This window comes from Ambystoma mexicanum, chromosome 6p (genome assembly GCF_040938575.1).
Source record: "Ambystoma mexicanum isolate Mex_15411 chromosome 6p, UKY_AmexF1_1, whole genome shotgun sequence".
In the NCBI taxonomy this organism is placed as follows: Eukaryota; Metazoa; Chordata; class Amphibia; order Caudata; family Ambystomatidae; genus Ambystoma; species Ambystoma mexicanum.
Genome location: NC_090935.1, coordinates 1,115,664,046 through 1,115,689,866, shown reverse-complemented (window position 1 = coordinate 1,115,689,866; position 25,821 = coordinate 1,115,664,046). Strand labels below are relative to the sequence as shown.

At 42.4% G+C, this 25,821-nt stretch overlaps 1 protein-coding gene across 3 annotated transcripts in view; it reads right to left on the bottom strand.

Annotated features, from left to right (window-relative positions):
- TUT7 (terminal uridylyl transferase 7) overlaps positions 1 to 25,821 on the bottom strand; it is a 2,420,963-nt gene that overhangs the window by 621,637 nt on the left and 1,773,505 nt on the right. For all 3 annotated transcript variants that reach the window (XM_069625717.1, XM_069625718.1, XM_069625719.1), the window contains 3 exons: positions 21,383 to 21,496; positions 21,203 to 21,280; positions 20,269 to 20,446 (listed from right to left, as the gene is read on the bottom strand). In XM_069625717.1, the coding sequence (XP_069481818.1) occupies positions 20,269 to 20,446; positions 21,203 to 21,280; positions 21,383 to 21,496 (370 nt within the window). The remainder of the gene's footprint in view (positions 1 to 20,268; positions 20,447 to 21,202; positions 21,281 to 21,382; positions 21,497 to 25,821) is intronic.

The following is a 25,821-nucleotide window of genomic DNA, read 5'->3' as shown; positions in this document are numbered from 1 at the left end:
GCAAGACCGTACAGAGATTTGAAGACAAGACAAAGGAAATTGTACTTTAGCTGGGAGTAAAAAGAAAGCCATCCAAGTGAGGCAAGAGATGAAGAAATTGAGTCCCGATAGGAGAGAAGACAAAGTGAGCACATAAAAGAGTGGTAGATTGATTTAAGAGGAGCAAGACGTGAGCAAGGAAGATCAAAGAATAGAGTAGAGCAGTAAAAAAGTTGAGAAAAGACTAAAGAAGATACAAGAAGGTATGCGGTGTGAAAAGTAAGAAAAGGGTGAATTTTACATATATTGTAGGGATGGAATCGACAGGCGCGAGAAGTAAGAGATATGGTGAACGAAGGAAAGATTAGCGTCAAAGTAGAGATCAAGATTGCGAGCAGTGAGGGAGATGAGGATGGCAGAAAGAAAATAGAAGTAGTGGAGCCGGGGGTGGGGGAACATTAGCAGGAAAGAATAACAGAATAACACTTCTGTTTTTCCAGCATTTAGAGTAAGAAAGTTAGAGGCCATCCAGGATTTAATGGCAGTGAGGCAGGATGAAAGTGTGATGAATGTCGGGGGTGAAGGATGAGAAGGAGAGAAAGTGCTGAGTGTCATCAGCATAGAAGTGGTGTGAGACTCCAAAGAATGAAATAATGGGAGCAAGAAAGGAGGTGTACAAAGGGAATAGAAAAAGGACAAGAACTGACCCTTGGGGGACACCATGGGCAAGGGATGAGGAAGGGGAGGTAGTGTAGCCCCAAGAAATTACCCAAAGGGTAGCAGATCACCCATGTGTTTCTTTTTCTTGGAGTAGGAAAAGGGTCATAACTGGGGACTCGCTGTCTTTAGAATCGCTAGGAACTGACTCAATACAGGAGGTTGGGGGAGATTAGAGGGGGGCTGTTGGTTTTGACGAGTGGGACGGGGAATGCTGGATTTCTTTTGGCAAGGGGAGGGAGGTTACAATCAGAGGAAAATATGGTTTAATGCTGCACATATGGCCAAGAAGGGGAATTAATAGAGCTATATCAATTATCTGGGACTTTCAAATGCATTACATTTAATGTTAGGGGTATTAATTCCCTTATTAAATGGACATCTTTTTGAAAAGTGAAAATGCGGATATACTCTTTTTTCATGAGACCCATATAAGAAAGAAGGATGGACATCAAATGCGACAGACAAAAAAGGGATTGGGCGGGGGGGTTTCTCATAACATTTATGAACTCACTTGATGTCCGTATTCTCAAACAGTTCTGCAATTCGAAAGTGGCGAGGCAATAAGCTCCCTTCTGCTTAATAAGGCCCTTGGGCCGGATGTCTTTCTGGCTTCATTTTATACAAAATATAAATCTAGGCTGGCTCCATGGTTAACCAAATTGTTCAATTCATTTAGCAATGAGGGGAGAATGAACCCATCCATGGAGGAAGCCATGGTGGTGATTTTCCCAAAACCACAAAGATTTGACAAATTGTGGGTCTTACGTGGAGCATGTGTCACCTTCTAGGAAAAATCTTAATCACAAAAACTCCAGCCATCCTGTTTAACATGAGACGCTGAAAAAACATTTAATCAGGTCGAGTGGTCTTTTCTCTTCTGCACACTACAACACACTGGGTTTTGGAGAAAAATTTTGTAATATGGTCCAGGCAAATTACAGGTCCCCATTAATTAGATTGTTGATTAAAGGATACTTGACCAAGCAAATATCTTTAACATGGTGTACTAAACAAGGATGCCCACTGTCCTCTTTACTTTTTGCCATTTACCTAGAGCCGTTGTTTGCCAAACTACAGTCATCGAGATATCACAGGAATTCCATTTGGGGGAGAGGAACATAAAATAATGTTCACAGACGACATGTTGGTCGCTCTAACAGAACCAGAGACATCTATTGTTGCATTAACGCATAAGCTGTGGCTATTTGGCGATATTGCGGAACTAAAGATAAATATCAAGAATCAGAGATCATTAGTCTTTCGTTAGGGCATAACAAATAGGATTGTGATTGAGCAGAACTTGTCATTTAGATGGGCAAAGGGAGGAATTTGATATTTGAGAGTGACTCTCCGGAGTACAATAGATATGAAGCAAATGACCTGTCCATATTAAACAATGTCAAGGCAGATCTTTCGAAATGGAACCCGCTCACTATATCCTGGTTGGGTCGAAAAGCTACAATAAAAATTACAGTGTTCCTGAGAATATTATACTATTTTCATGCCCTCCTCTATTCCAATTGCAAAAGTATTTTTCAAGACATTAAATACAATAGTAACAAGGTTTATTTGGCCTTACAAGACACCCCAAGTAGCAATCAAAACAATGGCTCCCGCTAACAAAGGAGAAAGACTATGTTATTTGCAACTTAGATATTGGTTATCAAAACCAAAAGTAAAGTTGGCGGCTAGCAGAGATTTCACTCCATTTGAGAAATGTATTAGGACACAAACGGGTGAAAGAAAATTGGTATGATACGTATATAAAAGGTATGTATGGAAGGGGCCCAATCACAATGGTTGTATATGAGAAAGCGGGAATTGACCTTGCAAAGTGAAATAACAAGAGAACATTGGGAATATATCTGGAGCAACTTACTTAAATTGACCCGATCAAGTGAAGCATGGTGTACAATCATTATACACTGGCATTATACACCGGAAAGCTTACATGCCATGTTCCCTAACTCGTCACTGCAATGTTGACAGCAATTTGCAGAGACAGGGAATTGGACGGATATATTGTGGAGCTGCCCCTTTCTGGGAAGTCATTGCAATGGAATGGGTTACTTATAACGTACAAGGAAACCACAAAGTGTGCAAGAAAGTGGCTTCAATAAATATCTTTAAAAAAAAGAAATGCATGGGTTAGAAAGATTAGGTACAAAGTGTAATAGCCACACAATCAAGGAAAATTTAAATCTATATAGTGAATCCTTTAATTTGTGTGCCACAAACGGAAGCTACTTCGGGCTTGAATGTATTCCTAGTCCAACCTAGAGAATGTCTTAAGTCCTGTTGAATGTAACAACTGTGGTTACTCCAGGCAGAAAGAGCCCACGGAAAGATGCGCAATGTACCTGCCTCTTTTCAAATGTAAAACAGCTTGGAACCCTGCAAAACTTAATAAACCACCCTTGCCATCTTTACGTATGCTCTAAAGTCACAACAAGCAAATGCAAATAGAAGAGCTGTAATAACGCAATTAAAGATAGATACTCTATACTTCAGGCAACAAGCTCTATACTTTAAGATTTAGATTTCAGTTGACAATTTTCAAAACAATGCATACAGCATTAATAATACACAACATAACTATCTACTGTGACGAATGTGGACTATTCGTCCCTTCTCCCCAAAGGGGAGCTAATCCCTTTGAGGCTAGGGAGGTGAGCCCACTCAGCAAGACCAGCCCTAGTGGTCTGGTCAAGTATGACCTCACTGGGAGTGACTCCTCTCTCGCGGACAAGGACTCACATTCCGGTAAGCAACTCCCTGTCCAGAACACATTACCCGCCTACATGGCAATCGGAAAGACTGTTGTTGACCACGTTTTGGAATCACCAAATAGTGACAGTTCTTTAACCTCTGTAGTCACCACATGCATATTTAGGACAGCAGGGAGCCGGCACTAGAGTGACATAGGGCTCCTCAATTTTGTTTGCAATCGTCAGATCCCATTGCCAAAGCTGTACGTTGTTTACACATTCCCAATATGCACCTTTTGACAAGTAATAACATACAAATGATAAACCTCAGTTTGTCAAGAGAGACTTTGCCAAAATCTCCAAACAGGCAGCACACATTAAAGTCATTAAGACATTTCTCCAAAGGTTAGTCAGATCAGGACAAGATCATGTGTACAAGGTCAGCAAGCATCTCAAACATCCGCACCCACAATGTGGATTCATTGCTTTACTCTTGGCTGGGGTATAACAATCTATTCTATAGCTCGAGCTGTATAAAATGAAATAATTAGTTAGTTACTTCCCTGATCAGACTGCACATGTTACTGCTACTGTGCATCATACAGACCTGATCCCCATTTGGAGCTAGGCCGTGGGAGGTTGGCGCTGAGCAGGTCTCTCTGGACTAGGCCATACAGCAAAGAGGCCAGGTGCCTATGATATGACATTTATGCAGTGCCTGTTCACAAGTGTTTCTAGGCGCCACTAGACAAAGGAGGGAAGACTAGACAAATGATCATACTAGGTCTTGTGTAATTCGGATCGTGCAAGTGCGACAACGAGAAGTGCAAGGCGAATGGAGAGGGAGAAGTGCGAACAGGGCAGCGCGGATCTAGGTAAGTGCTAGGAAGCAGGGGGGCTGTAGGGGTCACAGCTAACAGCCCCTAAGTGCGCCGTAGGCCAGGAGGGAGTGCAAGGGAGACTTGTCTAGGAGGAGCCTGGTACCCAGTGAGGGTACCAGGCAACCAGTCGGCGCAGCAGACGGGTAAGTTTGCAAGGAAGTGAGAGAGAGAAAGCAGAGGCAAAAACGAATGTCTTGAGCTGCTTCTGGAACATCAGGTGATCCGACTCAAGTCAAAGAGGGGCAGGGAGGTTGTTCCAGAGGGAGGTGCCTGCAGAGGAGAGAGGTTTACCACCCACTCTCTGTCTAGAGAATCGTCTGACCCTCAGAATTGGAGATAGCAGCGCAAAAGGCTCTACAAGGAAGGTATTTTGGCAGACAGGTGGGATGTACTGCAGGCCCCAGCCCCAGAAAGCTTTGTAGACGATTCAGAGGGTCTTGAACTTGATCCTTGCAGTCACCGGCAGCCAGTAGAAAGATTTAAGAGCTGGAGCGATATGGTCCCTGGGCTTGAGGTCAAGGATAAGTCTTGCAGTCCTGTTCTGGGATAGTTGCAGAGAGTGGAGATTAGAGGCAGGTAAATTGAGAAAGAGGCTGTTACAGTAGTCCAGCCTGGAGAGAGAACCAGGGCTCTGGAGACACAAGGCAAGGCCGGAGATGTGAGGAAAGAAGGAGAGAGTGGAGTCGAAGATGACAGCAAGGTTTTTTGCCTCACAGGAAGGTGAGGGTAAAGGGCCCAAGGAAGGCAACCAGAGTGAGAGCCAATCGTCCAGGTAGCGGTAAACGTGAATTCCCCCTCTCCCGAGGCTCGTTGCCATAACCACCATCAATTTGGTGAAAACCCTTAGGGCGGTGGTCAGCCCAAATGGCAGAACCCGAAACTGATAATGAGAACCGTCAACGGCGGACCTTAGGTACTGTCTGTGCTTGTGATGGATCAGCACATGAAAGTAAGCATCCTGAAGGTCCAATGATACCATCCAATCCTGAAGTTGTAGGGCCTGAAGGATCTGAGAAAGAGTTACCATCTTGAACTTGTCCTTCCTGAGGAACTTGTTCAAGTCTCTCAAGTGTAAGATGGGTCTCAATCCTGCATCCTCCTTGGGGATTTGAAAGTAAGGGGAGTACCAATCCTTGTTCCTCTCCACTATAGGTACTGGTTCTAGAGCACCTTTCTCTAGCAGGGTTAGTATCTCCTGCATAAGAAGCAGATCTGGAACTTTGTAAGAGTTGTTCCCCGGTAGAGACTGTCGGTGTCTTTGATGGCTGCGTCGACGGCTTCAAGTATAGATGGTTTTTCATAATTTTTCAGCACCAAAGGCGTTGACGGTGCAAATGTTCCTCAAAGGGACTTTTCCTCGACTCGAGGGGTCCTTCGATCGCTCTCTAGGAGTTTTGCCCGCCAGGTTCGTTCCAAAGATGCATAGCTTTTATGCTTATGAGGTCTTTCGACTGGAGCATGACTTTTGGGTGTAGTCGAGGGGGACAAGGCCGCGTTCTCGAACACATTCAACATCTTAATTCCAAACTCTTTCTACTGGGCTGGTGAAGCAGATTTAGTGGGGCATTCGACCCATTCCGAAGAGGAACTGGAAGACGAGGAAGATGGTGATCTATAGTGCCGTTTCTTTCCATGTCTAGACAATGAGTGGTGGGAACCACTATGCGATCGGGATCATTTATTCTTCTTATGGTGAAGAGAAACAGGTCTTGACTCGTCCGAAGTTTATTTTATCGACGGAGTGGAAGGGGATTTATGGATGACATGTACAAGCAGTCCTCACACTCCAATAACAGATGAGCGGATCAGAGACACCATAAGCATATTGTATGGGGTCGGTAACAGACATCTTTGAACCACAGTCACGGCATTTCTTGAAACCTGACTTGGGAGTGGAAGACGCCGATGATGAAGCAATTCTTTTGAATTTTACTCAAAGATTTTCAACTCTATTTTCGAGACGGAGGCCGAAGCAGCAAAGCTTGATATTGGAAATATCAAAAGATAAGGAATACTTGGGACGCACACAATCCATTTGAAGGGTATGTTTTATTTATTAATTAGATGTATGGGTTTTGTATTTGATTAGCAGCATGCACACATGAATGTCCCACGCACCACTTAGGAATACAAAGCAAGTCAAGCAATGACTTACCATGCCAAGTCAAGTATACACCGCAAGATGACTAGTTTTTCCCCCTCCGACTTCCCTTAACGTCCAAAGCCAAAATTCCACGTCCGAATATCAGCATAATTAGCCTTAGAACACTTGATGCACACATTGCAGTGCTACAGGAGACCAATCTACTTCCTAGAGATGAGTTCAGCTTACACTCTAAATGGTTCCGATTACAACTTTTTGCTTTGGGGGAAGAGAAGAAAGGAGGGGTAGCGATATTAATAGCAAAAGACATAACTTTTACCAAGCACTCCATCCAAAAAGATGAGAAAAGGAGATAGCTAATGGTTAAACCAAATCCTTTGCAGAGGGCAACATAATGATGGGGAGAGACCAAGATTGTCTCTGACCCATGTGAAGGCATGAAGCAAGACACAGACAACAGATTAAAAATTCAAAATAAAATACGTGATTAGCTTAAATGTCAGGATGGAAAAAGGCCTAACTTGCCATATGCTAAGGTGGGATTTCCCTACCTAAATGAAAATAAAGTGAGTCAAAGAGTTTCAACTTAATAAATGTCTGTGTCCAAAACCTATACGTGCCCTCACAACTAAATCTATACCATATGTAGGGATGTCGGCAACAAAAAGAAACCGTGTTCAACAAAAATCTGAGCTTCTTCCAGCTCGCAGCTTACTTTCAGCTCCCTTTCCCCACATGCAAAACTGTTCCACAAAGTCTCAAAATTACATTTCTTAGGTTCAGGTGATACAGTTTTAGACAATCCTCGGGGTTCCCTTCCCCGCATTCCAAGCAACACAGTTCAAACATACAACAGGGATCTTGAGGATCCGTCCTCCAGACAACAAATGTAGTTCCCTCCAGTCTCAAGGTTCCCTTCCCCAAGACTTTACTTTCACCATCAAAAGTGTCCTTGGCTTCTTATGACTCTCTGTCGCACTTGCGCCCATTTTCCATAATCTGTTTTCATGGGGCATCTTGGCTGTATAAGGTTTGACTTCAGGGTTCAAGCGTCTTTCTTTCGATCAATTTTAAAATTCTATTTCATTCAATCTTCAGTGTACCTTTGTTTAGCTTACTTTTTAAAGTTCAATTCGGAATTCAACATGCAGTAGTTTTGCTTAATTGTACATTTTGCATTCATTTTGGTATTCAATAGGCATTGGGTTGGCTTGAGATTCAATTTCCCTTCAGCCGATGTTCAATAATCATTTGTTTTACTTCAAGTGAAATACCCAGCACTCTCAAAAACGTTCTTCCTGAGAGGCGCGACCACTCTAATCCCAAGTATTCTTCAATAATTAAATGTTCAGACATTCGCGCACCAGGTTTCTCATCGGACAAACTCGCTGGTCGCTTTGATAGCTTTTCCAGCAGCGCAGAGAAGACAGACTTGTGCTCCTGCTGTCAGGGGTCCAGCGCCTGCCCCTCAGACACTCCTGTGTCGGCTTCTTGGCACAGGGGGACAAGCATTTCTGATAGAAGGGAAAGGGACAACCTCTCCTCATGGCTCCCTTCTCTGCTCTCAGTCTGCTCGAAGGAGCCCCAGCTCCCACACCACGCTTGCTGAGACCACCTCTCTTTGCAGTCCCCAGCGTCTCGGGGTGCTGCACACAGAGGAATTACAGCATAGAAAATGAATGCACTCCTTCGACTGGTCTACTTATTCAATATAGCCTCTCTGTGGGGTGCCAGAGGGGATATTACACATACTTCTGCAGGACGTATTCCAATTTAGCTGGGGGGAAAGCCCAGGGTCGCAAGTAAGATCATATTGAGAAGATATACAACCGGAGCATGGGGGACCCAAACATCGCTCAATACTTATTGGCAGGACAGGGGGCACATGTGTTTGGCCTGGTACACCCCATAGGGGAATCAAGGGGATGGGACAGAGCAGCAGGCAACTAGCATCCCACTGGCCAGCTTACACTTCCCTAAGGGAAACACTAGAATGGCCGCAGGGGGAATTCTGGTGGGCTTGACCCAGACCACCCTGATACACTGGGATAGAATGAGGAAGAAATGGGGATAACTCCCACTCTAGGCTCATCCATCACCAATGACAGAATTTTATCCAGGTTTCCGGGGGCAATATTTTAAGGTGTGGACAAGGGGAGGCCTAAAAACCTTGGTGGACCTTTATGAGCAGGGCACACCAATTACATCTGAAGAAGCCAAACATAAATTTGCCTTTGGATGAGACAGAGATACCATTACACACACAACTGCGGCACTGGGATTCACATCCAATGGTCAAAGCTGCAGGAAATAGACCGGCCATAACGCTTGAATTAATATTGAAGGCGGGCCTGAAAAGGGGCAGAATTTCCAAATGGTTATCACCTGGCCAAAGGACCGGGTGGAGAGATATACACCCCCGGACTTGAGGAAATGGGACGAAGACCTAGGTATAGAAATTGAGATGGGTACCAGGATCTGTATAGGGTTCAGAGCCAAAAAAGCATCTAAAAATGTAGGACGACCAGGGAATGGGCCCACAAAATGTATCTGCATCAGTATCCAACCCCAAAGACTACATTGGATCAGATATGAATATTCCCAGTTATGCCGGCATGCCTGTGGTAATATGGGGTACCTTGGGCACATGTGGGCCTGCCCACACATACAATGTTTTGGAAGGGGATCCAAGCTGAAATTAAAGGATATTATGGGCCTGTTCGATTCAATTGTACGAGTATTGGGGGACATAGGAGATGGAGTGCGATACCCAATATGTCCGGCAATATGGCAAACTCAGCTGCTGATGGATGCCAGGCCGATTATCACACAACAATGGAAGAGTCCGGAAGGCCCCCAGATCGAAATATGGTGGTGCAAAGTATGGGAGGTCTGAGCTCTGGAGAAACTCCAGTCAGTCATTGCTGGTCTACATACAAGTCATTCAACGCAATCTGGAAGACATTCATGGGCTTTATGGAATCGGGTAAACATAAGGGACTCAAATTGTTAATAGGATGGAGGTTAGGCTAAATTGAGTTGCAACTGGACACTTGATGTCCGGAAACTATAATGAGTGGGCTAAACAAGAAGTGTTATGGGACATAAGGTAGAAATAGTCCTCCAAGTCGTATCAATCATAAAGGTCACTACCAAGGACAATAGTTTTGGGGGAATCTGTTATGTGCAAACCACATTGTATCAGTTTTGGTGGTGGGGGCTAGTTATGGGGGCCGGAGAAAGAAAGGCGACTAGTTTGTTTTGTCATAACCTTGTTGGAAATAAAGTTTGTTAAAAAAAAAAGTACAATTAGTGTGACAAACTGGAAATTTTTAAACACATCCCAGAGAACATGTATGCCACCTCACGACCAAGAACGGTGCACAGCCACATCCATTAAAGGGCTCACCTCAGTAAAAAAAAACAAAAACAAAAAACACAATGGAATGATGCAAGCCTCAAAGATGTGACATAGGATTCTTTCCCACACTTCAAGTGTTGCTTTAACTGGGTCAAATGGTGAGATATTTCTAGAATATCCACCAATCAGCGCTCCCCATGGCAATGTTTTTGATCTGTACATGTGGCGCTGTGGTGGTGGTAACAAATTAGATAGCAAACTGTGCTTCCACAATCAGTCAATACAGGAGATAGTCTGCATGTAGGGAAATTATCTCTGATGTTCCGATCAATCTAATACCTCTGTGTGCATGACTCTCCAAATATAACAGCAAGAGATTCAATAATTAACTCAACCAAGCCAAGCTATGAGGCACTATATACCCCAGACTTTAGGATAACCAGTCGGAGACCAGTATTCCATCGATATGAGTAAACTAGATTTTACTGTTTATCCTGTACTGATGGTGTTTATTTAGATTAGTCCCAGGTAGGGCCTCCTTGCTTTTGTTATAGATAATGCCCTAGTCCCTATGTTTTTTTCCAAAAGGCTCCCTGTTTGTGGACTGCAGCACAGCTGCATCTGGGGCTACAACGAGGAGTGTGCATTTTTACAGAACCGGGGATAGGCCAGGAACCCCAGAATAGAGAAATCACAAACACTGACATATCCTGTCATTTAATTTAGAGCAGACCAAGGAAGGAAATCCTTACACTGTTTTGGGTAAAATACTGAGTTCCTGTAGTATTTATTCCTGCTGAATATTGCTTGTTTTAATAAAACAATAGTCACGTGGATCCTGTTGATTAGCCACAGATGGTAAGCAGGTCAGTTTACAATGCATCCACACCTGGTACTGAATGTAGTACTAACTGTGTACAATTAATTCAGAGCTTAGAGAGAATGCCACAAGCTTCAATCTGCTCTAGCATGGCAGGAAACAAGGTCTTAAGGAAAATATATATGTAAAGAGAAATAGTACGTAGTTTGGTGTGGTGAGGTTCCACTGTGTGGAATGTAGTCTCTATTTGCTGCCTCACCACCTAAAATCACAGAACAGACACAGACAAAAATAAATATTTCAAGTGTTTAATTTAGGTGAGTCTGCATGTAAATAAAGTGTCAAGGTCCTAGAAATGCCAACAGTGTCAGGATGATTTGCCATGAAGGGGGTCACTAAGGATGTCAGGGTGATCAGGGTGGCCAGACACAGTCCATGTCTAAAGTGAGGGTCAACACCAACCCGATCTAACAAAGCGCAAAGAAATAGGGGTGTCTCTTGCAACAACGGGGGCCATCAGAAGTTCCAAAGTCAAAGCAAACCAACGTTTGTAGCAACATCCAAAGTTCAAAAGGTACTTACATTGTTCATCAAAGGTATTCACAATAAATTCTTCCTTACTCGAGGAGGGTGTCTTTCCTCTGTCCAGTATCTCTGGGAGAAGCAGGATTGCTTCTCTATCCTCTTTTTGGTCCTTAAGAGTGCCTTCTGCCACACACTCGGAGCCCACAGTAGACTGTTTTTCAGGGGTTCACCAGACAACTCGCAGGTGGTTCTTCCAGGTTTGCAGGCTTGAATCTTCCTGCATGAAGGGTGAGTCTTGCATGCTGGGGAGCCTAGCTGGTCCTGGTAGGGTTGGCCTGAGAAGCGTGGCCCTATTCCCTCTTGTATTCTTCTCTCCCCCTCTCGAGAGTCCGTTGATTCTCTTAATCTTCTCCAATATTAGCTCTACCTCTCGCTCTGTCATAAGAGGTGAACTTTTGTCTTAGTCTCAGGTGTTCAGATTTTAGCCTTCTCGCTCACTATCCATCTCTCTATCCATGCCTCATTTATTCACCTCCTGGTGATACCCTTCTGCCTCTTTGTATCTACAGTTCTCGCCCTCTGGATGTCTCATTCTACAGATTTTCTTTAGTGATCTACCTTGACTTTGTTTCCCAATCCTTCCCCTCTCAACGATCTTTTCAGTGATCTCTCGGTCTCTGTCTCTCCTCGATCTGCTCCATCAGCTTCACAGGGTTCTCTTCACTCACCTTCAACTACCACTTGCTCCTAGTATAATCTCACACACTGGTCAGTTACAGTTTCCTCTTTTCTCAATGGTACTTCTCACTTCAGTATCCAAGGTGCTACCCTTCTAACTCTCTCTTCCCGAGCCAGTTTTTCCTCTCGTCCTAAGCACTTCTGTTTCGCAGTCTCTCTGACGCCCCCAATGGGGCTCCTTGCCTCGCTCTCCAGGATTGTGCCCTTAACACTGTATTCTTCCACTGATTCCTTCTGTTTATCATTCTCTTCCCAGGTGGTATCCTGGTTTCCCTCACCAAAACAGTATCCCCCCCGATTCACAGTAACTACTCCCTGATTTACTACCATGCTCTCCTTCTAACAGACCAATACTCTCCTCAATCTTCCATGTTTCTCTGGACTCCCAAAGCACCAGGGTCTGCTCCTACCAGCACCAAGCCATGGTATTCCTCTCCTCTTGTTGTGTCTAGGTCGCCCAGTCTTTGCTTCTCTCCCTCAGTCCGCTCTCCACAGGTCTCTTTGCCTGCTGCTAAGTCTGCATACTTTGGGTCCTCCACGATCTGCCATCCTCCAAGCTTATCTCAGGACCGACAATGGCTGCTTATGCTGACTGCCTTTTATATGACTGCTTCTACTCTAGGCAAGGGAACAGATTTCACCTGAGTGATGTTGTCGGTTCTGTTCTGATTGGGCAATGCAATACTGGTCAGGTGGGAGTTCATGAGGCTGGCCTATAGCTGCAGGGCAGGTGCCATTTTGGATTTCATACTGGCTTTTGCAGTATTTACTTTCATCCATCTCCCCAGAAATCTCCTAGGGAGAGGCTGCTTGCTTCTCTGTGTTCATCAGAGAGTGTGTGTGTTTTTATTTTTTTTTAACTACAGAAACACTCCAATAAGCCTGAGGAGGTTCTGGTTAAAATGTTCTCTTATACCAAGATATTATAAGCGAAGAATCAAACATTTTATCTTGAGCGCTGCTAATCAGGGAGAAAGCTTAATATATTCCTCCTGTGCGCCTCTGCTTGAATTTGCTCTTTCAACAAAGGGAAAACATTTTATTTTATTTCCCTAGATGAATAAATGCATACAATATCTTTTGGAGGGTTTTCCTCTTGCAGAGATGTTGTAGAATAGTCTAGCAATCCCACAGTTCCAGTTGCAGGGAAACTTTGTTTATGCCCCGAAGGAGATATTATCCCCTTCCAATGCTCAGAGGCTGGATCTGCATTTAGACCACCTGCTTCACTCTTGGTTTAAACACCCTTCTCCATAAAGGTTGCTTTCTGTAGTTGCCCATTGAGAAAATGTTAGCCCTGGTTAGTGTTGTTCCATTAAAGATTTAAAGACTCATTAGCCAGTTGTGGTTTAATCCAACTTGTGTATTTTATTTTTCACTTTAGTCAATTGCAAATTGATGAAATTTCATTTCCTATATAATATTTTTAAACCTGATTGGGTCTATCTGTTCCAGTTTATATATTGTCCATTTTGCTTATAGGTTACTTCCAGGTAACTATATTGTTGATTGCCAGTTCTAATCCATGTTCAGCAGTTGGCTCTGCTTTCTTTTATATGATTGCCAGTTCCAGTCTCTGTTCAGCAGTTGGCTTTGCTTTGTTTTGTATCTAAGTCACTGTTACGTTTAAGTGATTGTATTTCTTAGAGTTATAGTTGCTAGTTGCTTCTGTCTCCCCGCTGTTCAGCTGTTGGCTTTGCTTTGTTTGGTATGATTGCCAGATCAAGTCACTATTCAATAGTTGGCTTTGCTTTGTTTTGTATCTAAGTCACAGTTACGTCACTGGGACATAAGTCATTGTCTTTCTTAGAGTTATTGTTGCTAATTGCTTCCGTCTCCCGACACGTGTTTCCCCGCCCCTTTTGGGGCGGTTCCCAATTCACTATTTTGAGATGCTTGTATTCCTCGATTCGATTTGGTAATGTCCTTCTAGTCAATTGTCTCATTCAAAGATTATGGAGATGTCATATCCTAAAGGCAAACAAGCTGTCATAAATGTTGGATACCGGATGAACGACATTCAGATTCACATTTATTCAACAAGAAAACATCAGGGACTGGAGCTCGACACTGGTCTAAATGTGGGAAATGGTAAATTTCTAGGAGAGTTTCACTTTCATTTGTGTTTTAATTGTATCCGACAGAGTTCAAGATAGCTATGTTTGTCAAGACAAGGGGTCTAATGCCAAGGCTAGATTCTAGTCTCCATGTTAGTTTAATAGCAAGATATGCTCACCTTTGGTCCACTGCACTCGCTCGCTATCCGTGGTGAGATTCGCGGTGTTCGTAATACTTCTTTCACGGCGTTTTGCATCTTTAGATGCAGTTGCGCCTACTGATGACATCATTGCGTGATTCGCGTCATGACGTATTTGCGTGTGTCTATCGCAGCCGCCATTTTGGTTTGGGCTCATTTTTAGTTCAAAAATTCCTTCGTCATTTAAAGTTTTAATTTTCTAATTTGCCTTTCTAAATATGTAATTAAGCATTTTTGTGGCTAAATAAATTACAATTACATGATTAGAACAATATACCTAAGGCCTTGCTATTTGTAGACGAGCTCCTTTAGGTTATGATTATATCTCAGTTAGCGACACCCCTTTAGGATTACTTCAATTGGGAAGATTTACATTTTTGGATGTTGATGTTTTATACAGAAATAAGGAAAAATATATTTTTGTATTGTTATTATCTATGGGAAGAGGGGCATATTTATCTAGTGTCTGGCAACCTGCCTTTAATGCTAATTGCTTGATGGTTTTAGATGACCGATTAGATACATTGGTTGCTGTAAAATCTGCTATGTGGTACAGCTGGTCTTTGCTGTATATATTGGGTAAATTGTTTGAGATTTTGGTATAATTTTATAAGAAATGGTGTAGTTCTTGGTCTGAATTTAGACCTGTATGGCATGTGTCCAGAATACATATCCATTTAGCTTCTCGTTTGCCTAGGATTTGTTCAAGATTTCCTCCTCTTGGTGGTGGTTTCGCTTTCTCAATGCCGTAAAATTTTAGGCTGTTTAGATCTGTGTCTTCATGATGATTCAAAAAGTGTATTGATAAGGGAAACCAGAGATCTTTGTTTTTAATGAATCTAAAATGTTCGCCGATCCCGGTTTTGAGTTGCCTGGTTGTGCTTCCGATGTACATTTTTGCACATGTGCATTTTATTGCGTAAATTACAAATTTACTGTTGCAATTTATAAGTTGTTAAATCTCTTTCGTTTTGCCCGTGGGCAATTGTATTGTTCTCTTTCCATTGTCAGAATAGTTGCATATTTGGCATTTGCCACATCTATAGTTCCCTTTAAGAGGTGCCTGTAGCCAACTTGTTGTCATTGTTCCTGATTTGTTTGTCGGTGCTAGAAAGTGTGACGGACTTAGTTTGTCTTTTAAACTTGGTGCTTTTCTAAAAGTTATGGTTGGTTGTTCATCCAGAGTATCTTGTAGGTCTTGGTCAATCTGTAAGTTGTTCCAGTTTTTGGACAAAATGTTATTGATTATATGGTTGTCAGAGCTGTATGTGGTAATGAATCTGGTCTTGGGAAAGTGAGACGCTGCCGTAAATGTTTGTTTGTCCTGTAACAGTTGTGTTCTTGTTCTGGTAGATGTCTTGGGATAACTTGTTGGCCAATTTTTTGTTGTACCCTCTTTCAATAAAGTTGTTCTTCATTTTGTGTGCATGGTTTTCAAAATCTGCTTGCGTGGAGCAATTTCTTTTAATTCTTAACATTTCTCCAAACAGAATGTTATTGATAACATGTGCTGGATGGTTGCTGGTGGCATGCAATGTGCTATTGACTGCTGTTGGTTTAATGTAAAGGGTGGTCAAAATCCTGTTTTGTATATATAGATTGATGTCCAGAAAGTTAATTGTAGTTTTGCTGCTCTGCATCATCAGGGTAAGATTGTAGGTGTTGGTGTTGAGGTAGTTCAAATACTGATCCAATTTGTTCTGACTGCCATTCCATATGAGTATGATGTCGTCTATGTATCTTGGCCAAAAGGTGATGTCTTCCGTGAATGAAGGGTGCCGCCATGCATGCTCAAGTTCAAAATGCCCCATGTATCGCTTAGCATACGATGGGGCAAACTTGGCACCATGGCGGTCCCCTGAATTTGCCTGTAGAGCTGTTAAAGGTGAAAATATTGTTTTCCAAAGTAAACTGTAGAATTTCTAATATGTTGTTATGATCGTTGTAGGATATAGATCTTGTCCTGAGAAAATAGTTGGTGGTATGAAGTCCTTTTTCGTGTAGAATGCTGGTGTACAATGAGGAGACGTCCATAGTTACTAACATGAATTTGGGTTCCCAGTATAGGTTTTCAAGTTGTTGGATGATGTGTTTTGTATCGCGGACATAGGAGGAAAGAGATAATGTTAAAGATTGAAGTTGATGGTCTATGTATTCTGAAATATGCTCCGTTAGTGATCCAATGCTATTTATAATTGGTCTGCTGTTGGGCAAACAGAGGTATGTTTTGTGGATTTTTGGCACAAAATATATAGTTGAAGTGATAGGAAACTGTGGATTTAGGTAGTGGTATTCTTCATCTGTGATGAGGTCTTGATGTCTCCAGCATTGACACATTGTCAGCCAGTCTGCCAGTAGTTTTGGTAATGGATCTGTATGTAATTTTCCATAGCATGTTTGGTCATTTAGGTGTATCAAGGTCATTTCTTCATAATCTGAAGTTCTTAGAAGAACTATGTTGCCCCCTTTGCCTGCGATTTTAGTAGTTATTTCTTTGTTTTGTTGGAGTTCTTGTAGAACTTGACGTTCCAGGTATGTTAAATTCTGTCTATGTTTGGTTTTGTGTCCTTTTAGGTAAGAGCGCCTTAGGTCCTGTTGAGTAACTTTGAAGAAAGTATCGATTACATTGTCTGGAGCCAATATGGGTTGGAATTTGGATTTCGGTTTGAGTGTTGTTTCTGTTACGAGTCCTAAAATGATGTTTTGTTCTGTAGCAAAGGACTCCATTGTATATTGTTCGCTGGGTTCTGGTATACTTAATTGTATTGCTTGCTCCACGTGTTCCACCGAAAGGTCTGACGGTGTCGCTGTCCCTGTTGGTCGTTTCTTTTCTTCAGTTTGTGAAAACAAGTTTCTCAATTTTAGTTTCCTACAGAATTGGAAAAGATCAACTGTTTGGAAGTAGTGGTAATGGTTGGTTGGACAAAATTTAAGTCCTTTATTGAGTGCCTTTGATAAGTTTGTTGATATTACTTTATCTGTAAGATTAATGATTACGTTTTGCGCTGTCACTGAGGGTTTTGGGATCTTGTTTTTACTCCTGTTTTTTCGAGATCTGTGTTTCGATCCTTTGCCCCTGGTGCCTCTTGTCCGATGTGTTGTATTGTTGATGTATTTGCTCTTATGGCATCGCTTCTTGCGTAGCTCCTCAGGAGTTTTTGTTGTAAAAATCCCTCTAAAAAAAGAGGATGGAATGCCTCTTTGTTTTGGAGGTTGTGGTAATATTTCTTGCTGTCGCTTGTTGCTGTGTTGGTCTTTCTTCCAGTTCCGAGTCACTCACTGTGTCTGTATCTGAACCCGGTGGTGGAGTTGAATTTGTTTTCTTGCTTTTAGGTAATTGTACTGCTAGTTTTGCTGATGTGTTATATTGTTTGTTAAAGGTGTAAACCCTTTTGAATTTGTAATCCAACTCGTCTCTTAATAGTGACTTAGACAGATCCCCGCCCTCGTCGGGCTGCCCCATTACAGTGGGTACAAAGAAATTACATGAGACTGATTTGCTGTCTAAAATACACTGTTTTTTCTCCTCACAAATTGAGACCAAAGGTTCCATCACCAAATCAAAAATCAGTGGGGATAATTGCCACCCCTCTCTAGTGGCCATACCAATCAGAGAGCTAGCCAATATAACAATTATTCTTAATTAAAGTCGGAGGCTAGATCCAGTTCAGACTTTTCTACCCGTGGCCAAATCATTTGAATCATTTAACACCGACCTAGAATGCTGCACGCTTTTTGTGAATCCGTGCAAATTATGTCTCCCTTATAGGGGCAGCAGTGACTTCTTGCCTCAAACAGATTTTATTTGAACAACTGTGAGCCAAGTTACAAGTATCAACAAAATCAGTCATAAAATCCAGGGCACATATCAGGGTGGACACCTTCCATTTGCCTGTCCCAAGTATGTATCCCATCATCATAACTGAAATCCTCCCTCTGCGTACCCTTCCGGCAACCAACTGTTGCCCCCGCCACTTCATGTAACCACCCTTTTAAACCCTTACAGAGGTGAAAAAAGCCTAAAAAGCGGGGGCTTCACCACAACCGCCGGATAGTTCTCCACACTGTCCATGAGCTGTTTACATGTGGCCACATATTTTCCATTTCGCCCTTCAAATAAGGCCCTTATCTTTTCTGATACCAGGATGTCCCAACATTTCACCCACCACATTTGAAGTATTTGGACCTCCCAGGCTCTTTCAATTCCGGGCAATGGTCAGTCTAGCTGCCAGTAGTAAATGTCCTACCAGTGGTGTTGTCTGTCCAAACATTGGAAAAACTCCACCACCTTGTATCCCCCCCACCACCACAACCAATGGCTCCATTGGTAATTAAACCTCTGTTCTCTTTAATCTTGGCCAAAACTTTCCTCCAAAAACTATCAGTTTTCCCACATTCCCACAACATGTGAATGAGAGTTCCTTTGACAATACATTCTGCCAAAAATTGGAGGAATATGCAGCATTCATGCAGTGAAGCCTTTGTGGGGTAACATAACATCTGTAACAGACTTTGTATGCACATTCCTTGTCAGTGGCAAATCAGAAGGACTTCTACATCCGGGCCGAAATGCGCAAACATGTGCCATCATCTATTCAGATTCTCAGGTCTGCTTCCCATTTACTCATATGGCAGACGGGAGACTCCCACCCCCTGTCCAGAAGCTTGTATAGCCTTCAACACTTTGGCTTAACTGGCGGCCGCCTGAAGGGCACGTTCTAGTGGGCATAGGTTCCCTTAGGTCGCTTGAAATAGTAAAGCGTTTGTCTAGTGGAGGTCAGCAGTAAAGCCCCACTTACCACACGTGCCTGCCCCAACTCAGCATACAGAATCCTGGCAATTGCAATCCCGGAAAAAATAAACTCCTCTATAGATCTTCACTTTGGCACAGTGTCATTCTCCAACCAGAAAATTGCTTGGGAGATCTGCTCAGCCCCATTATATTGAAAGATGTCAGGCACCACCAGGCCACCCACTCTCAAAGGTTTTGTCGGGACCCTTCTGGCAACCCTTGCCCTGTCATTACCTCGGATGAATTGGAAGACCTTATTCTGCAGGCTATGAAGCTCAGCATCAGGAATTCAAACCGGTAACGCCAGACATAAATACAGAAATAACAGCACTAATCCCCCGAACCAGGAGATCTCCCGCCCACTCCATCTAGCTAGATCTGCTTTCAGCTCCTTAAAGAGGGACAGGAAGTTAGCCTGGTACACCCTAGATATCCTATTTGGTATCTAAACTCCGAGATAAGGAAAAGTCATCCGACTGCACCGTACTGGAGAGTGCTCCCAGTTTAGCCTGATTCTCTGGATAAACGGAGAAATCCAACCCATGCGAAATGTCATAGTTAAAACCTGCTACGTTCTGAAACGGATGTTAGCTCAAGTACAGTGGCTTCCAAAACTTCACAGGTGTTCACCAGTGTCAAAAGATAATCCGCGTACAGCGAGATCTTACATACCTTCCCCCCCTATGGATACCACAGTAACACCCCCCCCCCCAAACACCTTCACATTTTCCAGCATGCACCGTTGTAGTTATCAGCCGCACAAACTATGGCAGAAGGTCCAATTTATTCGCTTAAAACATGGCCTAGGAACATTGGAAAACCCACATTTTCTAAACGGCTCTTCAGATAAGTGAATATTACCTTTCATATAATTGTACCCAATAGTGAAATATTGGGCAATACTTCTGGGAGCTCAAACACTGATGCATTTCTAAGAGTTCCACCACAATTTGTGCGACTAGCGTACTTTAAATGTTCTTGAAGACATGAGGGGCAAGTTTATTTAACCAGTGACCTGCAGTATGTCCAGAACAAGTTGTACTTGCATGCTACTCAAATTAATTTTAGAATCTATAGCAGCTTTGATGTGATCAATATATTAAACAAAGATAGAATGAAATGTAATGCACTTACCACCAGATTGACAGTAGCAATGTGATGCATAGGACCTCACCTTTCTAAGCTCTGCAGAGCAAACCATTGCATAATTAACCAGATGTAAAATGTTTACCCCTCAAAAACATTAATCTGTAGTGAACCCAAATTTCCAAATTACTGTTTACGAGAGAAGAAGATTAAGCCAACACATATTTCCACAATCCCTCGGACATTAAGGCAGATGAATAACAACAGTTTTATATTGTTGGCTCAATTACTACATACCCTCTATAACAATATACTTCGAGGTCCATTGCTTTTTGAATGTTGTGAGAAGACTTTTTCTCCTAATGCAGATGACATGTTCTTTAAAATCAAATTCCTCTGTATAGAAACGTAGAAGGCCCAGCCACAATTCCCCGACTGACTCCTTGTTCTTTCCATAACTCGGCCAATCATTTGACTAAAAGTGAATCAAGGAAAAGTAACGTTATTTATTTGAAATGCCCAACTACGAGCAGTACTAATCAAACAAAACAATCCGTTTTAAGTTTAATTATATATAGAACATATTAGCACATGTAGATGGTTATTGACATTTCAACCAATCAGAATGTCAGAATGAAGTCAATAACCCATGTTATTGACTGTATTCTGAACATTCTGACTTCAAAAGCAAACAAGGAAACCACAATGCAGTTTTACAGTTTCCAGGAAAGGTGTCTTTCAACAAGACACTTTGTCTCTGGGAAAACTGTTTTTTCACTGCAAATTAAACACACCAGAGAGAAAGCTAAAACATAGAAATATGCTTTTACTTCTTGAAGATAAATAGTTGACTTTTACATGAGACCTAATGCATGCTCCTGCTAAACACATCAGTTAAACAAAGTTGGTAGTTGGAAAACTTATTTAAACACTACAAATATAAAACCACTTTTAATTTAGTTTGTCTATTTACTTTACTCACTATTCAAGTAATGTTTTTACTTCACCACAAAAACTCCATAACCTACATTGCTATCATCACTTTGTGCTAATAGCCTTCTAGACCGTGGGAGGGTTAATTATTACTTGGGGATAATGACCCTTGGCCTCGCCTTGGGCCATAATTTGGTGGCAGGCAATTATTCTACGATAATTACTCCCCCCTCAGTCTCGAAGGTTATATTAGCTAAATTAAAGTAACTCATCAATGTCGAACACAACTTTTTTTTACCAGCTCATCTAATTTGTCAAAAAAGTACACATTCCATCCTTCCACCATAATTTCTGGCTTTTTCTGTCCGGTGTAGATCTGAAAAATAAATAACAGTAATGCAAATTAGCCTTACTCTACAAAAATACTTTTTGCATTGCAATTGCATCCTGATAAATTGAGACCACTAATCAAACTTACTTCTTGAAGAACAGGGATAACGGGTGGATTTCTCTGTTGCAGAAAGTAAATCACCATAAGAGTGTAGGCATATGAAGACAGACTGCCTCTTGATGCATCACCAATGTCGCACATCTATGTAAACAAAAAAAAGTATCTGTTCATATTTCCACGAAGGTTCACGGTAATAGACAACCAGAACACTTTTCAGTTATCAAATTGAGGGTACTCTATATATAAACCATAATTACTTCATTGTACATCTTCTGGTTTTTTGGAGTATACATGCCACCATCTCCCTCATTCTTATAATCTTCCATATTCCCATACTAATAGTACATGCTACAATCCATTATCCTTCCATTCTCATCTACTGCTTGGGCTACAGTAGCCCATTTGAATTCTCCTCACAGCTCTGACCTTTGATACAAATGATAACCAAAACATTCTAAGACATCAGAGAAGAAAATGGATAGATGCAAAGACAAGTGCAAACAATTATAAACCATGTCTTAATGGAATCAGGGTGTATTTGTTTTACATATAATCTTTCATGCACATTCCAATTTGCTTAATCCATCCCTAAACCACGAGAGGGGGACTAACATAATTTAGCAGGAAAGCCATGGCAAACCAAGCATCAGAATCTATAAACTAGGACTTGCCAAATAAAAATGAACAAGCCCATGTAACATGATTGAACAAATGTAGCATAACAAGGGGGGGGGGGGTCTGGGAATCTCTCTACCAGCATGAGCACAGCCCAATGACCTGTTCTTGGGTGAATAACCCCTGGGAGAGACTCTACCAAGTCGTTAGCTCACTGTCCCTTTCACAGAGAAGAAATTTCCCCGCATATCAGTCTTTGTGCTGCCCAGGGGCAGTCCAGCACCGAAATACTAGGCAATTCTCCTCTGAACAAGAGTACCAACAGCAACACCATACACGTGTTTTAGCCTTGGTGGGCATCATCAGTGAGGTGAAGCTGTGCCTCTCAAAGAACAGTGAGCAAGGGGTCCACGTCTGGATCGCCTTGGTAACTTAGGGCGAGACCCAAAGTTAATTTATGCTAAACAACGCATGATGTATTTAGGGAGTGCATGAAAGGTGGTATTAATGAACTCCCTACTGTCTGTGCGCACCCTCCTGGTGATCTGCACAAAGGCATGTTTTAATTCTTGCACAAGTTCTTGTGGGGCCTGCTCTTCCCCGAAACTGCAGATTGTAGGCCGCCTTGCGGGCCGCTTGGGGGTTCCTATGTACAGAAAAATGCTTTAAGATGACCGCCCTATAGGTGGACCATCTTGCATGGTTCTGATCCTCCAGCCCCGCAAAGAAGCTTGAGTATTAAGGGGAAAATGTCAATTTGACATATTGAATGCATCTCTGGCCATCTTTCAAATGGAAAGTATCCATCATTTGCTCGTATAACTCGAGGTGCTCCCAAACTGAATGCTAGGCATTTTTATGGTAGGGAGTTTATGACGCTCCTAATGGCCTTGATTTGTTTCAGGGGATCTTTCAGTAGGGCCCTCTTAATTTTGTTGGCCTTTTTAGTCTTAGTCACCCGTGTCCACTCATCCTCTGACTCAGAGGCACTGCTACAGGAGGTGGCTATCTGATCCTCTAGGCTCTCCCTGATTCTGCGAGCTTGGGAATGGCTTGCAGAATGTGGGGCCTAGTTTCTTGAGACCTGTGGCGCTCAGAAGAGACTTCTGACTCTCCCGTGCTCCCAGGATTGGCTGAGTACCCCACACCCCCACTGCCTAGCTGGGAAGAGATCTTTAAGATACTCTGTGGGCCTAGTTTCATGGAGTTCCCCACCAAATTGTACAGACTGACCCTTTGGTAGGCGGTATTCTTGAGGATCCAGTTCCCTGATCAGAGAGGCTAGCCCTAACATTTGGGAATCTGTACAGAGATGCCTGCCCATCCATTTCTGGTAGGCGCTGATCCGTCAGTCCCATGTTGCTCATTCTACTGAAGTCTACCATCCCCATAGCCCTTGGTTCATATGAGCCAGTGGACATGAGGGCGGCAGAGTCCATGGTACTGAAGGGGTTAAAGTCCCTGATGACAGGGGTCCTGATGTTATGCTCAGAGGTTTCTCTGTCCCTTCCTACCTCATCTCTTTCAGCCCCTATTCCCTGGTGACATGCCACAATCTGACTCTCTTGCTCCTCTATTAAGGCCTTACTGGTCTCAATGATTTGCTCTTGCATGGCTATCCGTTTGTGGAGCCTGTCATTCTTTTCACAGAGCCTCATTGTCTCTGCTGCAGGAGACTCATCTTCTGAGTTTTGTCATTATTAGTCAGGGTGTTCTTTTCCAGAGCATCCTCCACCCGCCTGGTGTGCTCTAGTAGCTTCTCAAATTCAGTTTTAACTTCACTAAACTCCTGAAGGGCCAGCTGTCTTTCCTCGAACTTAGTTTTTAATTGGCTGACTTCCTGGCCCAATGCGTCCTCCTGACTTAGAGTGCCCCTCTGTTCAGCCAGGTCGTCCCTCTGTTTTTTAAATGCACTAGATTTCTGGCACTCATCAAATTCTGTTTGAGAGTCTAAATCTTAATACCTTTTGAAAGTTAAGTTTCTGACTGTCAGTAAATAAACCCACCTGGCCTAGATATGGCAGTGAACAAAAACGAAGGGGCTACACATGTGATGTCATCAGTGATGTCATCAATGACATTTGTGATACCATCTTTCATGTCCTGGGTGGTAGTGTTAGCAGTGCACAGTGGTGCGGGCAGTTATGGTTGCCTACCATAACTGGCGAATTTCAGGGGGTTTTCGGTTTTACTTTGAACCATAATGTCACGTTTATAAAGTTTTTTTAGGGAATTTCACAGATTTTTAGTAGTGTAACTTAACCATAACGTCCCCTTAAAGTTTTTTTTTAGTGAATTTCACAGGTTTTTAGAAGGGGAACTTAATCATAACATGTCTTTAACAAAGTTTTTTACTGAATATACATTTTCATCAGGTGATTTTGGAAGATATGTCCTATAATTTCCTTACTTTATATAGATGTAACATAGAAAATACTGAACCCCCTCGCTAATGATATTTGAAAGGCACGAACTGAGCGCCTGTCTGCGGACAGGCGCAGACAAGTTCAACAGTACCCAAACAGTCAGGGGATATCTGGAATTGTACTATTGTGTTATATGGAAACTGCAGAACTTTGAAAAAGGACACAAGACATTATAAGTATTAATAAAAAAATAAGTGAACCTAAACGTCTGAAACAATAACCATGCATTTAATGACCATGTAGAATAAAATGGATTATACCATAACAAAAAAAGGTATGCCTCCAACGTAATTACCTCACAGAAACTGTGCAGCCAGGAGCGACAGTAGACGCACACAGTACAACAAAGAGAAATTACAACAAAATAGTAAGTGAACTTCATTTTTCTTATATGTGTGTGTATTTTTTTTGTACGAGACGCAGAAAAAGTAATGCATTTCTGTTGTTTTGACACAGAAATGTGCAGTACTTTGGAGTGGCTGGAGGAGAATTTTCCACATGAGGAAATGTCAGAAGATAACGATAATAATGGTACACACTACTCTGCATAAGCAAATTAATGATCAGTATTTTATGGTCATTTAACATATATATATTTATTTTTAACAGACCAAGTAAAAAAAGAAGAAAGTCCAACAAACAACGTCGGAGGAAGAAAAGGATGGATTTGAAAATTGACATACTAAATGACAATTTTAACAATTTAAGGCAATTTGTGGAGGAATTTGTTAGAGGAAAAATACAATATCACTGTTCCTCCTGTAGCTGCCCCCCTTCTCCATTTCCTAGTGAACCATCCCCAAACCTTGAAGAAGAAAAGAAACGTCTTGATGACATCTATCCCTTCATCCCCTCACAAATCATGCCCTCACAACCAGCCCGTATTAAACCCTAATTCCCCTATTAAACCCTAATTCCCCTATATTTGTTTCAGTATCTGCTTCCCCTAGTATTTCTTTTGATTGATGTGTGTGTGTGTATTGGAAATTTTCTTATGTTAGGTGTAGTGGAAGGGTGTGAGGCAAAATGTTTTTTTTAAAAAGAGTTAAAATGTTCGCGGACCTGTTCGAGCTGGCCGTAAACAATAGAATATGGATGTTCTAACGGCAATACACCTACGCCTACCAATGGCATCCAAGATGGAACGGATCTTAGAACGCACCATCTGGTCAAGTTGTGCGTAAATGAACAGAATGGGGCGTCCTAAGGAGATTATACCTCTCCGTGCTGCTCACAAACAAGATAAAAAATATTCTTAGAACACACCAGGTGTCCGGGATGTCTGTAAATGAACAAAATGGGAGTGTCCTGAGGACACTACACCTGTCCGTACCGTCCGCAGCCAAGATGGAACTGTCCGTAGAACAGGCGCAGTGGCCGGCATGTCCGTAGGCAAACAAAATGGAGGTGTCCTAAGGACACTGT